The sequence below is a fragment of the Salpingoeca rosetta genome (genome assembly GCF_000188695.1).
Source record: "Salpingoeca rosetta unplaced genomic scaffold supercont1.13, whole genome shotgun sequence".
Lineage (NCBI taxonomy): Eukaryota > Choanoflagellata > Craspedida > Salpingoecidae > Salpingoeca > Salpingoeca rosetta.
The window spans coordinates 1,467,359-1,483,058 of NW_004754921.1; the positions used below are offsets into that span (position 1 = coordinate 1,467,359).

The 15,700-nt window shown below is 57.1% G+C and overlaps 3 protein-coding genes across 3 annotated transcripts; 1 reads left to right on the top strand and 2 right to left on the bottom strand.

Moving 5' to 3' along the window:
* Window positions 1-1,174: 1,174 nt before the first annotated feature.
* On the top strand, window positions 1,175-5,006 carry PTSG_05750 (phosphatase 2C; the record flags this gene model as incomplete). Its single annotated transcript, XM_004993563.1, has 5 exons — window positions 1,175-2,842; window positions 3,147-3,326; window positions 3,497-4,039; window positions 4,336-4,407; window positions 4,704-5,006. The coding sequence occupies 5 exons, from the start codon at window positions 1,175-1,177 to the stop codon at window positions 5,004-5,006; spliced, it is 2,766 nt and encodes a 921-aa protein (XP_004993620.1).
* A 722-nt stretch (window positions 5,007-5,728) lies between these two features.
* PTSG_05751 (uncharacterized protein) lies at window positions 5,729-12,002 on the bottom strand. The gene is made up of 2 exons (XM_004993564.1): window positions 10,002-12,002; window positions 5,729-9,701 (listed from the first exon to the last, which is right to left on the bottom strand). Exons 1-2 carry the CDS (start codon window positions 11,505-11,507, stop codon window positions 6,339-6,341), a joined length of 4,869 nt encoding a protein of 1,622 aa, XP_004993621.1. The 5' UTR covers window positions 11,508-12,002; the 3' UTR covers window positions 5,729-6,338.
* Window positions 12,003-12,989: 987 nt separating this feature from the next.
* PTSG_05752 (uncharacterized protein) lies at window positions 12,990-15,521 on the bottom strand. The gene is made up of 9 exons (XM_004993565.1): window positions 15,469-15,521; window positions 15,197-15,239; window positions 14,907-15,026; window positions 14,555-14,626; window positions 14,269-14,283; window positions 13,980-14,100; window positions 13,690-13,793; window positions 13,359-13,461; window positions 12,990-13,155 (listed from the first exon to the last, which is right to left on the bottom strand). Exons 1-9 carry the CDS (start codon window positions 15,483-15,485, stop codon window positions 13,064-13,066), a joined length of 687 nt encoding a protein of 228 aa, XP_004993622.1. The 5' UTR covers window positions 15,486-15,521; the 3' UTR covers window positions 12,990-13,063.
* Window positions 15,522-15,700: the final 179 nt, after the last annotated feature.

Sequence of the window (15,700 nt, forward strand, 5' to 3'; positions counted from 1 at the left end):
AGTTATGGCACTGCGCACATCGCGTGTGGGCGTTGGTCGGGGTTGTGTGATAGCGTCTTTGAGTCCTCCTCCTTTTCTTGCTTGTGTTACAGTTGGGTTGACCGCAACGTTCAGTTACATTAGTTGGTTTTTTGATGTAGATTGAGGCTTGTTCTCGCACTTGTCTTCTCTTGTCGCTGTTGTACCTGTGTGTGTGTATGTGTGTGTGTGTTGTACGTGTCTTCTTCAACACACACACACACACACACACACACACACACACACACACACACACACACACACACACACACACACACACACACACACGCACGCACGCACGCACGCACGCACGCACGCACAAACACCATCATCGCCGCACCAGTAAACGAGCTGTAGACGACAACATAAATTGTAGTGGTGGTTGGGGGGACAACAACAGACAGCAACAACAACACAACACAGCCGATACAAAAACGACATCGCAACACAACACCACACACGCACATTCCACGTAAACGCACACACGAGATCGCTTTCGTTCCCGTAGCCGCCCTTCAATCCAGCAGCAGCAGCAACAGCAGCAGCGACAGTCATCGCCGTAAGCGCACGGGCGTTCGTCACCATCGCTGCATCTACCGCTCGTGTGCATACACCACGTCTCATCACATCTCCACCGCATCGTAAGCGGGAGAAAAGAAAAAAAAAAAACTTATTGCCTCGTGCTTGCACACACTGTTCCCACACACTCATCGCCTTCTCTTCACTGTCACGCAGCATACCTGCGTGCATGCTAGGCTGGGCGCGCTAACTGCCCCGGATGCATGTTGTGATCCTCTCCCACTTCCTCTCTGCCAAGACATCTCCTCTCCTTCCTCCTTCCCCCTCCCTCCTCCTCCTCCTCCTCTTCTTCTTCTTGTGTCCATCCAACCCTCAACCCACAACATCATCATCACCATCATCATCACCGGCTCATACGTCTCCACTTGCCTTGCTTCCTCCCTTGCCCAAACACACACACACACACACACACACATACACACACCCCAATCACGCAACAGACCAAGCGAGCAGGGGTAGATCGGCAGGCAAGACGTGCATTTGGTCTGCTTGGCTGTGCGGTGCTTAGAGATCACCAGCCGTGCGGCTGTCCTTGCTTCAGCGCTGCTGTTGCACCCACACTCGCGCGGTCGCCACCATGGATGCGTGGGCACGATCACGTGCAGTGCCATCCCCGACAACCAACACCACGTACCGCAGGCGGAGGTTCCAGACGCCATCGCCACTGCTGCACTCCATCCCACATGGCTCACAGCGTCGCGCGGTGTCGCCCGTACCGGCCGTGTCGCCTCTGCCGCGCGGCCCACCCTCCATCTCCCCATCAGCACGGAAGCCGCCGCCCCAGCAGCAGCAGCAGCGCGCCCGCACACCGTCATCACGGCCCAGCAGCCGCTTCGGTCTCTCCGCTGATGTCCCCGCATGGACATCAAGACCACGCTCCCTGTCGTCGTCAGAACAGCGCTCCCTCGGGATGGCAGTGCAGGGCACAGGCCGCCGCGCCCCCTCCGCCACACCCACGCTGTCCCCGCCATCGTCTTCAAGCACAACTGCAGTATTGTCTGGCACCCCGACTCCAGGCGACGACGTGTTCGAAAGCTCGCGCCCACCACCATCGCCATCGTCCTCCTTCTCACCGCACTCCTGGAGTGTCCGATCCACCAAGACATCCACCACCACAACCACCACCACCACCACGCCAGCAACAGCGCAGCCACAGCCCTACCCATCCCACCACCACGGCAGTGGAACCACAGCAGCGTCCCTCCTGGACCTCACACACCACTCGCCGGCATCGGCAGCGTCGACACCGTCGTCGCGCAGCAGCTTTGGTGGTGATCGCACGCCATTGTGCCGACCAACCAGCCCGCGCAGTGACGCACCACGCTGCTCCCTCAACGCAACGACAAGTGCTGGCACATCGTCCACAACCACGACCACAACAACCACAACAGCGTATGGCGGTGTTGGTTCGCGATCACAGCAAGCTGCCACCACGCCGCCAACCTCGCCTCTGAAGCAGTTCTTTGACAGCCCCTGGTCGAGTGCAAACACACGCGATGGCACGGCGACGATGCGCCCAACACCCCGCGGGCCGCGGCAGCAGCGGCCGCCATCAGGCAAGAAGCTGTTGCCGCTGCCGCCAAATGCAGCTCGCTCGCCCAAGATCACGCGCAAGGCAACGTCGCCCATGCAGCCGTGGAACCGCCCAGCACCCATCGTACTTGGACCCGTGAACACGCAGGCCGGTGATGGTGGTGAGGCAGGCGATGGTGGTGGTGGTGAAACTTGTGAGCAGAGCGTGCATGGAAAGGGTGAGTGCACGACCAGCAAAGATGGTGTTGACGATGATAGTGACGATGATGGTGGTGGGGGTGGTGGGGGTGATGATAAGGGTGCCGTACACGGCGGGCGCGAGCGCAGTAGCTGCAGCCATGAGCAGGACGCCGCCACTGCGGATGCGAACGAGAGTGGAGTCGATGGCAACAGAACCACAACCCGCACCCTCCGTATCCACAACAGGAGCGTTCGCATGGTGAGACAAAAGGCATTGAGGTTCAATCCAGACGAAGACGAAGACGACGATGGTGATCACGATCACGATGACGTGAGCGGGAATTCGCACACCACAACAGGCAGTACAGGGCATGCGCGCACCAACACAACGCCTGGTGGTGCCCCAGATCAACAACGACAGCAGCAGCAGCAGCAGCAGCAGCAGGTGACGCCGTCACCGCCGTCTGACGCAAAACCGCGGACCCGTCGACCCCTTCGACGTCAGCACTCGTCACCAGCACTCATCGACTCAGTGCGTGCGTGTGTGTCTGTGTGTATGTGTGTCTGTGTCTGTGTCTGTGTATTGGGGGAGTACGTGTGTGTGGTGTGTGTGTGTGTGTGTGTTGGGGGGAGTACGTGTGTGTGTGCGTGTGTGTGTGTGTTTATGTGACAACTTGGCGCCTTCGCAATCATGGTCGACATACTTCTCATCCCACACCATTGACTCACATCACATCACCTGTGATAATCGTCACACACACACACGCGTATACATCGCACACATTTTCACATCTATCTGCGCGTGCATCCGGTTTCCTTGCGCGCGCGTGTGTGAGGCTGACGAGAAGACCACAGCCGCGAAGTCGCCGTCCGCATCAAGCACAGCGTCATCGTCATCATCGTCACCATCAAAGCCACCACGACCGCTGATTGGCGTGTGCTCGATGGCTGGCGGCATTGCTGGTGTTGCAAAGGAGAACCAGGACAGCTACTTTGTTCTCGAAAACCCAACACAGGTGCCCACATGCATTTTGTGTGTGTGTGTGTCTGTGTCTGCGTCTGCGTTGTGTGTTTGTGTGTCTGTGATTTCTACTTGATCACAACTGTCTTTGTTTGTTCCTCCACTACTATTCACCACCACCACCACCACCACCACCACCACCACCACCACCACCACCACGTGCAGGCGAGCGATTTCGTGGTTGGTGTTCTGGACGGCCACGGTGTTCATGGGGAAAAGGCGTCCGGTTTCGTCAGGAAAGCGTTTCCCGCGCGGTTGCTGCGTCGTGACATCACGCTCACGCCAAGCACCGCCCTCAAGGACACTGTATTGGAGACGGCAAAAGCGCTCGACAGGGCTGGATTCAGTGTCCGCGAGTCTGGAACAACAGCGGTGACTGTGCTGAAACATGGGAAATTCCTCCACATTGCGAATGTCGGCGATTCCCGCGCTGTTGTCGGGCAGCGGCGCAGCAAAGGCGGCACCACCACCATCGCCGCCGTTTCCCTCACCCGCGACCACAAACCAAGCGACCGGGCAGAGCTGCTGCGTGTGCAGCGGGCGGGCGGTGTTGTGGAGCCCTCGTTTGTACCTGGCATGGGGTACCAGGGGCCCATGCGCGTGTGGAAGAAGCGGCAGCAGCTGGGCGGTCTTGCCCTCTCGCGTTCCATCGGTGACACCGCGCTCGCAACCGCTGGCGTCATTCCCGTACCGGACGTCCTGCAGCGGGTGAGCGACGCGTTCGGTGGTGGTGGTTGTGGCGGGGGGGGGGGGTAGATGGTTGTTGATGAGTGAATGGGTGGGTGCAGAGAGGAAGGCGAGTGCGAGAGAAGCGGCAATGTGTCTGTGTGTCTGTGTGTGTGTGTGTGTGTGTGTGTTCTGTCTTGTTGGCTGCTTGTTTTATTGTCTTCTCCCAGGCCCTCTTGGGTCTCGTGCTTCTTTGTGTCGTTGTGCCCCAGCCGCTGCTCACCACACACACACACATACACACACGTGTACACATGTGTGCTTGCGTGTATGTGCAGGAGTTGACATCGCACGACGAAGTGCTGGTGTTGGGCAGCGACGGGGTGTTCGACCACTTGTCAAACAACCAGGTGCGTGTGTGCAGTAATCGTGCCCAGCATGCACCCACAACATCGCTGGCACAAGCACACAAACACGTGCGCAAATACACACACCCACACACACACACACACACACACACACACACACACACACACACACACACACACACACACACACACACACACACACACACTTACACAAGCACACACACTCACACACACTCTCACTCACACTCACACACGCACACACACACACACGCACACACACACACTCACCCGCGTACAACACCCCTCCTTCTTCTCAAACGATACCTGCCGTGCTCCAGGTTGTGCAAATTGCTGCTCGCTTCGGCGATCCGCAGCGTGCGGCCGAGGCGGTGGTGAAGGAGGCGCGCAGGAAGTGGACGGAGGAAGGGGGAGGATACATTGACGATGTGACGGCGCTCGTGGTGATGCTGAACCCCTCCCACCAGCAGATGCAGCAGCAGCAGCAGTCGCAACAGCAGCAACAGCGGCATCAACATCACCAGCAGCCACGGAGCCCGCGCTCGCCCCGCCGCGGCCCACTGCACGGCCACCACCGCCACTCACACAGGCAACGCCGTCGCAAACCAACCATCCCACACTGACGCTGCCTGCTGATGCTGGCTTGTTGGCTGTCTGGCTGTTCAGCTGACAAGTGTTCGTGTCTCCCTCCTTCATTCCCTGGTTCACACCCTCTTTTCCTTCACCACCACGATTGCCTCCACCACCGCCTCCTCCTGCTGCTGCCACTGCTGCACGCTGTCTTTGTTTTTGCTTGCGACGTGCTGTTATTCGACCCAGACAACTGCTCTGAATGCACTCTTCCCTCTTTGTTAACGTATGCATTAATTCTCTTTCTTCTTCTTCTCTTTCTTCTTCCTCTGCTCTGCATGTAATGATTGATGGTGATGACGGTACGTAATGCTGGTTGCAGCATGACTCTCTTCACCGGTCAACACTGCTTGCTTGCATGCACTTAATCCACAAATTAATTTTTCATTCCGCTGCATGCGTGCTTCCCTTACTTGATGGTGTATTTACATTGCATTCGTCGTTCAGTTTGTTCGCTGTTCTTCGTCTCTCTCTGCTCTTGCCATTTCTTCGCGTTACTTGCTCAACCATTCAGACAGGCTGGCTTGTCTCGCATGCAAGCTATGACGTCACAACGTTACGTTAAACCACGCACCAGAGACGAAGAACAGCAAACGGTCTGAATCACGCACGCACATGCATACACACACACACACACAAAACACACACATACGCACACACACGCACGCACACGCACACACCGTTGTTGTGGCTTGCTGCTTCATCCACACATGTGTGCGCTTCTCTATGTCTTTATATTTTGTTGGGAGAACTCAGGGCAACACAAGAAATGGGACGTGCTGGCTGCGTCACAGACACTGAACTTTTCACGCATGTGCACACGCGCAGGTGGCCACGCAGGTGTTAACGAGACACAAAAGAGGCTACCACCAGCAGTGATGACAAGACACTTGCAACACGAAACACGAAACACAAGCAGCGGGCATAACGCAGAGGGATGAAAGAAGCTAGTGATTGATGTCAGAAGACCCGTGGAAGAAGAAAAAAAATCAAATCACCAAAATTAAAAGCAATTCAACTCTGGGTGTGGGTGGGGGGGGGGCAAAGGCAATCATCCTCAATGAAAGCATGCATGCTTTGACAAGCCAACAACCGACTGGCTGCTGTGTGCATGCACTCGTTGTGGAGGAAAGACGAGATCAGGAAGAAGAACAATATCTTGAACAAAACACGCCACACGTACACGCAACTCCACCAAGTGTGCACGCGCAACTACACATACTAACAAGAGGAACACCGTTGCAGTTACTACACGCTCATACGCCCATACACACGCGCGCGCACACATTGTCGCGCACAGCATGCACAACGCTGTTTCCGTGTGTTCACATGATGTGAATGTCAAAGTTGGAGCGGAGGGCGCGTCCGATTTCCCTGTAGATCATGGCTTGCGTCATGACCACCACCGTGGCCACTGCCGTCGCCTGCACAACTTGCTGCCGCCACTCTTCCTCGGGCAATTGCTTGCGCAACGACACCATCTTGCGCTGTCGGTTCAGCGCCTTCAGCAGCAGCACAAGCGGCGCCGTGATGATGGCGGAGAGAATGACAAACTCGCCCACGCCCTTGAGATAGCGCAGCTGTGCCTTGTCGTCCAGCGAGCCCATGAAGCAGAGCGCAAGCACCAGACCCGCCAGCATCATGAACATGGCTGTGCCAAACGCCAACCGCCTGTACTTGACCATCTGCCGGTGCAGCTTCTGAATCTCCTCCTCAGTCATGCTCTCCTCCTCCCTGTCCGTCACCTGCGGTTTGACCACGGCGACAACGTTGTCATCCAGCTCGCCAACGACAACATCGTCGGCGCACGGCAACCCGTCGTCATCAACAGCCATCGCAGCGTCACCGTCACCATCACTGCTGTCGTCGCTGTCGCTGTTGTGGTCCATCGCAAGATGGTCAAAGGCAGCGCGATCAAGCTTGGTGCCAAACGTGCTGAACACGGGGTTGAACCCCTTTGGCATCTCCACGCGCACGGGCCCGACTGGGCGAGCCATGGCCGAGGAAGACGCAAACGGCGACGGCTGGTGGTAGTGGTGGCACAGCGGGGGTGGCGTGGCTCGCGCTGACCCAGGCTGTGAAGACGGCTTTGATCGCGTTGCTTTCGCTCCAGGCACAAGCGAGTTGTTCGAGTTGGCGGTGGTAAGGTTCGCCATGGACTTGGAATTCCCACCACCAGCTGTAGTGCCGTTGCGTTTGCCGGTGTGGTCGTTGCTGTTGCTCGTGATGGCGTTTGCAACAAACACGTTTGCCACCCTGTCGTCGTTGGTGTTGCCGCCGCTGTTGGCAGAAACATGGCGGCTCAGCGCAGAGCGTCCACGACGACTCACAGTCGCGGGCACGCTCTGGCTCCCGTTGTGTTCGCCATGGCTGCCGCTGCTACCACCGTTGCTGGTGGTGGTGGTGGTGATGGTGGTGATAGCTTGGCCGGGCAGCAGCGATGACGATGATGATGACGATGATGACGACGATGACGATGACGATGGGCCTACGGATGCTGCATTGGCTCCCGGTACCCTGTCGTTGCGGCGTGGACGAGGGAAGGCGGATGCAAACGGGGGCAGTGTGCCACGGTTGCTGTGCAGCGATGCGTTCACAGACGCGTCATTGAGGCTGTGCGCTCCGGAATCATTGCCATCACGCTCGCCCTTCCCAACACCATCACTGTCATCATCGCCCTCGCTGCTGGAGCTGTTGTGCCTCACCCAGCCTTCGTCGTCGTCACCGTAACCACCACCACCACCACCGCTACCGCGGCCCTTGTACGCTGCGTTGGTCTGGAACGCCGTCACGCCAACACCACCGCTGCTGCTATCACGCTGCGTGCCGGCCGCTTCTGCCGTGTTGACAAACGCGCCTGCATCTGGGGGCGCAATGAGCTTGTGCTCAAGCACAAACCCAATGTCGTCCTCGTTGAGGTGGTGCGGGTCAATAAAGTACTTGCCTGTGATGGCCGGGTCGCGCGTGGCCAGGACAGCGTGGTTGCGGTAGCGGTCGGGGGCAACGCGGCGCAGCGTGTCAATGAGGACCGTGTACTTTGCCATGAAGATGGTCAGCGCAATGAGCACGGGGAAGCTCATGAGAAACACGTACACGCCCTCCAGCGGCAGGTAGGTTGTCTTGCCGTTGATGGTGATGCGGAACGTGTTGACCTGCTCGTCGGGGTACTGCGTGGCCGTGTAGGCGAAGATGGCCATCATGCCAAACGTCAGCGATGTCGTAGCAACAAGCGCCGTCACCTTGCTCGCACGCTTCGGGTACACGTGCAGGCCAGAAAACCACACCACGGCCAGCCAGTTGTGCTTGGTCTTGAGGTTGTACCAGAACCGGGCAAAGAAGCCGCGCATCATGCCCATCTCCGCCCACTGGAAGTCGAGCTCGCGCTCCGTGAGCTGCCTGTCGCCATCATCCCATATCACGCCCTCCTCCACCAGCGCCTGACGCCTGTCGTACGCACGCCGCTCCAGCCACGCAAACACATACGCGAAGATGACAAACCCGTAGAAGCCCGCAAACACGGCGTAGATGTAGCGGGCGTTGCGCGGGTCGAAGTTTGCAATGGTGACCTTTGGCGCGGCAATGCGAAAGTCGATGCCAGCGGAAAAGGTGGAGAGATGGGTGGTGCGGCACACAATGATCTCGTCTGTGCTCAACTCTGGCACGAGCATGACGCCACGCGTATCCCAGTCGCCGAGGCAGGGGTCGCTGCTGCCGGTGGCGTTGGAGGTGCAGTTCAGGCGCGGGAGGGTGGCGTTCCAGAAGCGGCACACCGTCTCGTTGAGCGGGGTGCCGTCGCTTGGAATGGAAATGTCAATGGGGGTGGGCAGGTCGGCCACGCTCACAGTCATGCCATCCACCTTGAGCGAAAAGTCGAGCACGTTGGCGCGCGTGGTGTTGTCGGCTGTTGTCTCGTCAAACACCGTCATGAGCACGCTCACAGACGCCGCAGTGGCCAGGCCAGGCACGTCATTGACAACCGTTGGCGGCAGCGACACGCGCGGGAAGGGGCGGGTGCCGACTGTAGTGGAGAGGCCGGCGAGGTTGGAGACGTTGATGCGTTGGGCCTGGATGGCAATGCCACCGCCCTCAACCACCTTGGGCGGCGCATTCAGCTGCAGGGACATGTCGATGGAATCAAGAATGGAGTCGAGCGTGTGCACGATGTCGTTTGAAAAGCCCGCAGCAAGCGAGGAGGAACCACTTGTACCGCCGCTGATGCCCTGAGCTGCCGCTGCCAGCGAGTCGAGCGCAGACTGGGCAGGGTTGGTGGTGGTCGTCGTGGTGGTCGTAGTCGTGGTGGTTGTAGTTGCTGGTATCGTGGTGGTGGTGGTTGTCGTGGTTGCCACCGGCGTCGTTGTTGTCGTTGTCGTTGCGTCCAGGAATGTGGAGAAGAGGGCCACCTGGCACGTGTAATTCACAGAAAACGACAGCACCCTGGCCTGTGCATCGTATACCTGGTTGTCAACAGCAACCCACCCCACCTGCTCATCGGCAAAGCACCGCGCCTCAAACCCGCGCCGCTCCGTGTCTGCCAGCGCCAGGTCGGTCAGGTCGACGGTGAAGTCGATGGGGCTTGTGGGCTCCTCATATTGAATGCCGTTGATGATGGCAAACGCAAACGTGACGCCTGCAAAGCACTCGTCGCTCGCCGCTGCCGCTACCGGGCTCGACAGGTGCGGGTACAGATCCTGAGGTGGAGGGAGGGAAGAGGGGGGGAGGAGGGTTGTGAGTGAGTGAGGGGATGGAATATAGGGCAGAACCAGGACGCATCGAAAAAGATGCACAGAGCACACACACACACACACACACACACACACACACACACACACACACACACACACACACACACACACACACACACACGTTCACACACGTTGATACACATTCACACACGTTGATACAAATTCATAGACATCCGCACACGTTCAAACACGTTGATACAAATTCACACACGTTCATACACGCTCATAAACATACACACAACGAACCAGATTTGCGGCTTGGGCGTATGATGCTTCTGAGAAGACGTCGATATCAAAGCGCCTGCCTTGCTTGTCTTGGTTGAGCACATATGACACGTGCACGCCACCCCACAGCTGCGACTGGTCCCAGTGGCCAACAACCATCTGGATGCCGTCCCACGTGAGGTCGGACAGCGAGCACTGGCAGTCGTCACACGCGCACGACTCCACATCCAGATCACACACGTCATCGCCGCACTTGTTGCCGCCTGGTCCGCTCAGCCGGCGTGTCCGCTCGAGCGCGAGCTGGTCCGATGCGAGGGCGTTGACATACGACAGCGCCGCCACAACAGCCAGTGCGGGCGGTGACTGCGGCGGGAGGGTGGCCGTGGTCATGGTGGTGTTGTGCAGGGCGAAGATGGCGGGGCCCGCGGGCTCGAGGGATGAAGAGCCAACGGGAAACAGCAGGCTGTTGAGTGTGGCCAGCACCTGCCACACTGCGCCCAACACGGCGTCGACATCGATGGTGTCGAGGGGCTCTGGGGACGTGCCTGTGGTCAAGTGCTGCACCATCTCTGGATACAGCCGCTCCCACAGCTGGTACTCGCAGTACGTTGACAGGATGCGCTGATATGCATCAGGTGATGCCAGCGGCCCGCGAAGAACAAACACGGGCGACGACTCAATAGCGACAGGAACAAGCACCGCTGGCGATGCTGCCGGTGTTGATTCCGAGACTGCCGCTGCTGCCGCTGCTGCTGCTGCGTTCAGGGTGTCGTTCAAGGTGGCGTTTGGGTTGGTGTTGACGTGGACTGCGGCGTGCAGGGATGTCATTTCAAATGCAAATGCACGTTCCTGGTTTGCAGGCACGACGAGCTTGAGGGGCAGCGCCACGGCACCAAGCGCCGCGGTGACGGTCTTGGTCATTGCCATTGTGTTTGTCGTCGTGTTGCTGAGGGGTGTTGCTGTCGTTGTCGTTGACGTTGTGTTTGTGTTTGTGCCAGTGGTGTTGCTGGTGTCGTTGGTTGGTATGCCGGTAACAACATAGTCCACAGCGATGGTGTTGCTGACGAGGACGGTGGTGTTGGTGAGCACGACGCAGGTGAGGTTCAACGGCTCGCAGTCACGTGGGTCTAGGGTGAGCGCAAGGCCGGGAATGGGTTGGCCATCCTGCTGAGCAACTGGAAGCAGGTCGGAGACGTTGACAATCGCCACAAACGTGGGCGCAATTACTGGGGCGGTTGTTGGCGCTGCTGTTGAGGTTGCCGGGGCACTTGTCGTCGCATGTGTCGCGTTTGTCGTTGCGTTTGCGGCATCTTCCTCCGTGGTGTGCCAGTAGAGGTCGAGGCTGAAGCTGATCACGGGTTGTGAGTTGTTGACAAAGGATACCGGCTCAACATCGAGCGAGGCAATGACGTTGATGGCGGGAGCGGCGGCGGCGGTGCACACGCCCGGCCCCACAACAAGCCCCATCGCCATGACAGTGATGGTGAGAGCGGCAGCAAGCCACGCTGCGGGTGGTGCTGCCTTCATCCTGCGCGGTTGCACCCCCCAACGATGCAAGCCAACACAGAGAAGGAGGAAGATGTGTTGGTTGGTTGGTTGGTTGGTTGGTTGGTTGGTTGGTGGAAGGAAAGGAGTTGCACACAAACAAAACAAAACAAAATAACCTCGCTGGTTGGTGTGTGTGTGTATGTGTCGTGTGTGTGTATGTGTATGTGTATGTGTCTGGCGCAGACGGGAGGATGACGTGAACTCCTGTGCTGCTGTTTTCGCGTGCAAACCAACTATGACCACACCCCGTGGTGGTGGTGGTTATTTCATTCACCAAGAGCGCACAAACAAAGGCAAACAACAACCGCAAGAAACCCCCGTTCACGTCAGGCAAAAGAAGAAGATGAGGGGAAGAGTGAGGGCGCGTGTGGTGTGCGATGTGGTGTGTGAGGGAGAGGGTGAGAGGGGGTGGGCACAAGTGGGCCAAAAACCAATCAACCTCCAACAACGATCGCCAGCAGCCACCAGCCAGCAGTACTCGAAGAATAATAAAATAAAAAATTTCCCAGCCTGCAGACAGGACAGCGAGCGATGTGCGTCATTAATTGCGCGATAAATGCTGGAAGATGTAAATAATATTCCGGGGTGAGGTGACACGCACGGCAAGCAAGCAAGCAAGCACGAGAAGGTTTTTCTTTCACTACTTTGTCTTGGTGGTGTGCTGGCTGACTTTTGCTTGGCTTGTGGGCTGGCTGTGCGCACACGGCAATCTCTAATGTAAGGGCAAGACGGCGACGAGGAAGAGGAAGCGACAAGGAAGCGAAGAGATCAAACGAAGAGGAAGCGACAAGGAAGCGACGAGGTCACAAAACGAACGCACACACAAACCTCACACGAAAAAAAAAGCAGCATGAGCCATGCATGCATGCAGTGCAAAGAGGTGCATCGTGTGCTTCATCTGAGAGACAAACTGACACATAGAGAAAAAGAGTGAGGGAGCATACACAAAACCACACACACATGCACACGCACACGCATAAACACATACAAAAACCACACACGCACACACGCACACATACACACACACGCACACGCACACACACACGCACTCAAGCCCCAAAGAAAAAGGTGAACAGAAGCAGATGACATTGTAACTGTGAAAACAGGAACCATCGGTTGTAACACAGCACACTTGCAGGCGAGAACACGGGCGGAGGGGGGCAAAGCAACGTTGAGACGATCAAAGAGACAGGAGAGGAAGGAAGAGGTGTGTACGCTGGCAAAGCGTGACAGGTGATCGTCACACATGGTTTGACATGTGGTGGTCTGATGTAACATCAAAGCACCTTGAAAGCACCTCGAAAGCACCTTCAACATACCGTCAACAACTGAACTAGCTGAGGTTAAGACTGCAGAGTAAAGAAGAAAGCGGTTGGACGGGAGCACTGGCGAAGAGAAACATACCCCACAATGAATGGCAGCATGTGTGCACGTGTTGGCCAAGCACACACACACACACGCACACACGCACACGCACACACACACACGCACACACACACGCACACACATACGCATGCATGCTTGTGCCAGTTGAGTTATTGAGTTGGTGCGAGCAGCATGTAGCCTCCTTCCTGCTGCTCCGGCACCACTTCACCCTTCAACCGCTCCCCCATGTAGTAGTTGTTCTCTGCGGAGGTAATGTTTCATGTGACCATGGTTGTATGTTTGTGTGAATGTGTGTGCGTGTGTGCGTGTGTGCGCGTGTGTGAACACGTGTGAGTGAGCCTGGCAAGCAAGCGCTGATCGTGCAGACCACGAGATCCAAAACCATGTCAAACCGCTACAGATGCCAACGCAAGCGATGCACGCGCGTGGGCCGTCTTGATACACCTGTGTAGTATTTGATGAGTCGGGGCACGGTGTTGAAGAGGAGGGTGGACGCGGTGCCAAGGCGGTACTGGGTGTGACCCGGAGCCGTGCTGTCAGCACCAGCCTGTGAACGGTGACAGGGAAGAAGGGAGAGGAGGGCAGAGGCAGGGGGGTGGGTTGGATATGAGCCGGCGCGACGAGAAGGTGACGTCGCCAACAACAAGAAGCAAGCATGTGGTGGACAAAGTACAAACCATGCACCCAACGAACAGAAACGTCGACGCGGTCACACACATATACATACACGCACACATGCACACATACACATACACGCACACACGCACACACGCACCCATGACGGCAGGATGAGCATGGAGACAATCTTGTTTGCCGTTGTCTTGGCGCTGATTGCATAATGGCCAGGCTGCGACTGGGAGATGCGCACAACAAAAGTACCTGATGTGTGTGTGTGTGTGTGTTTGTTGAAGGTGGTGAGCCCAGGTGTGCAAATTCAATGCTGAGAAGCACAAGCAGGCTGCAAGGTGGCCTCCATCCATCAAAGCCTTTATCTCGCCCCTCTCCCAGCACCCACCCAAAACACACACACACACACACACACACACCCACACACACACATCTGACCTGGCTCTGCCTGTGCGAGCTCTGTGGTGGCGTCGTGCCGGGTGTACGACTGGGCGCCACGGAACCACGGCTGCACGGACAACAGCTTCCACTGCTCCTCCAACCACTCCGGGTTCACGGCCTACACAGCAGGTGCATGTGTGCATGTATGTGTGTGTGCGTGTGAGTGTGTGTCAGTGTGCGTATCAGTGTGGCGCAGCAAGCAAAGCGAGCAACGCGGCATGGAAGCAAGCACAAGGAAGACGCGAAAGGTCAAGCAAAACGTGCTCGTAATCATGAACCATCATACCAGATAGCCGTCGTCCTGGCGTACGGCAATTAATGCATCAATAACAACACACGCGCGACATATGTGCACACAGCAATGAGCGCAAAGGGGCCGTCAATGTGAACATTCATCTGTCTTCACTCACAAGTACAACTATACAACCTGGCAGCGCACGCGAACGAACTCTCTCTCTCTCTCCACTTGCCTTTACTTCATGGCGCACACACACATACACACATACACACATACACACACGCACATACACACACGCACATACACACACAAGTCCGCAGGACAGTTAACGCACATCGCCATCAGGCTGGGCGCGGCTAGCGTCGTACTCGCCATCGGGTGCAACAGACAGATACCCGGCAGGTTGCTGAAGTACAAGGTAAATCGACAAAGCAGGCACAAGCAACGTTGGTCAGCAAGAAGAGTTGATGAACGAACCAATCACGAAGGCGTGTAGACGCAGACGCATTCGCGCGCACGCACACACACACACATACATACGCACGCACGCACACACACACACACGCACGCATACAGATACACGGGCACACGCTAACACATGCACACACGCACACACACACGCATGCACGCACACACACACGCACGCACACACGCACACACGCACATGCACGCACACACGCACGCACGCCTGATTCGCCGAGCTCTTGCACTGCCTCTGCCACGTTAAAGTTGTCGTATGCAGGCTCGCCCATCTCCTCCCAGGGATCCACGCCATCGGCAAAGAAGTCTTCGTCAGGAAAGCCGCCCTGAAACCACAGCATGTCGTGCAAACGTCAGACATTGCAAGATCCGTGCGCTGATTGGTTGGACAGCAAGGCCAACTGCCATGCGCATGTGCATGCGCGCAAACGACCTCGCATGCAAGCCGAAACACCTTCTCCCCCCCTCTCTTTGCTCCTCGCTTTGCTCGACGCACCTCATCGTAGAGATCGGCATTGGCGTCAATGTCAGCCGCGAACCTGCAGTGTGCCAAAACGATGATCACCGCCATCCATCAATCAGCGAATCAAAACCAGGCAGGGGATCAAAACCAGCAATCATCATCGTCGTCACCACCCCGAATCAAGACCACAGCAACAAAACGCGGTCACATCAATCCACACAAGCAGGGCATGCGGCATGCACGTACGCCATGTCCCCTTGCAAGTATGCACCAACGATTTCTCCTCTCCAAGAGGAGAGGCGTACCTTGGGTTTAGCGCCATCTTTGTTGTTGTTGTTTGGCGTGGAATCAATCGTGAGGATTAGTGGAAAGTATTCGCAAATCATCGTCGTCGCCTGCATTTGCTTGAGCATCTGTTCTCTTGTTCTCTCTCTTGTGTTCCTCTCAGCAGTCTTGGCCTCTCTTCTCTTCTCCTCTTCTCCTCCTTCCCACCCCTTCCCTCCTTCCATCCCACTCCAGCACTCCCTCCAACCATGC

Bases quoted from the DNA above. Each gene is read 5' to 3' on its own strand.
- PTSG_05751 (XM_004993564.1), bottom strand. From the start codon at position 11,507: ATGAAGGCAGCACCACCCGCAGCGTGGCTTGCTGCCGCTCTCACCATC. The intron at 9,702-10,001 runs GTTCGTTGTGTG...CCTCCACCTCAG, and splicing joins ACGCCCAAGCCGCAAATCTG to GATCTGTACCCGCACCTGTC.
- PTSG_05752 (XM_004993565.1), bottom strand. The intron at 15,027-15,196 runs GTGCGTCGAGCA...CTGTGGTTTCAG, and splicing joins ATGCCGATCTCTACGATGAG to GGCGGCTTTCCTGACGAAGA. The intron at 13,156-13,358 runs GTGTATCAAGAC...TTACCTCCGCAG, and splicing joins ACTCATCAAATACTACACAG to AGAACAACTACTACATGGGG.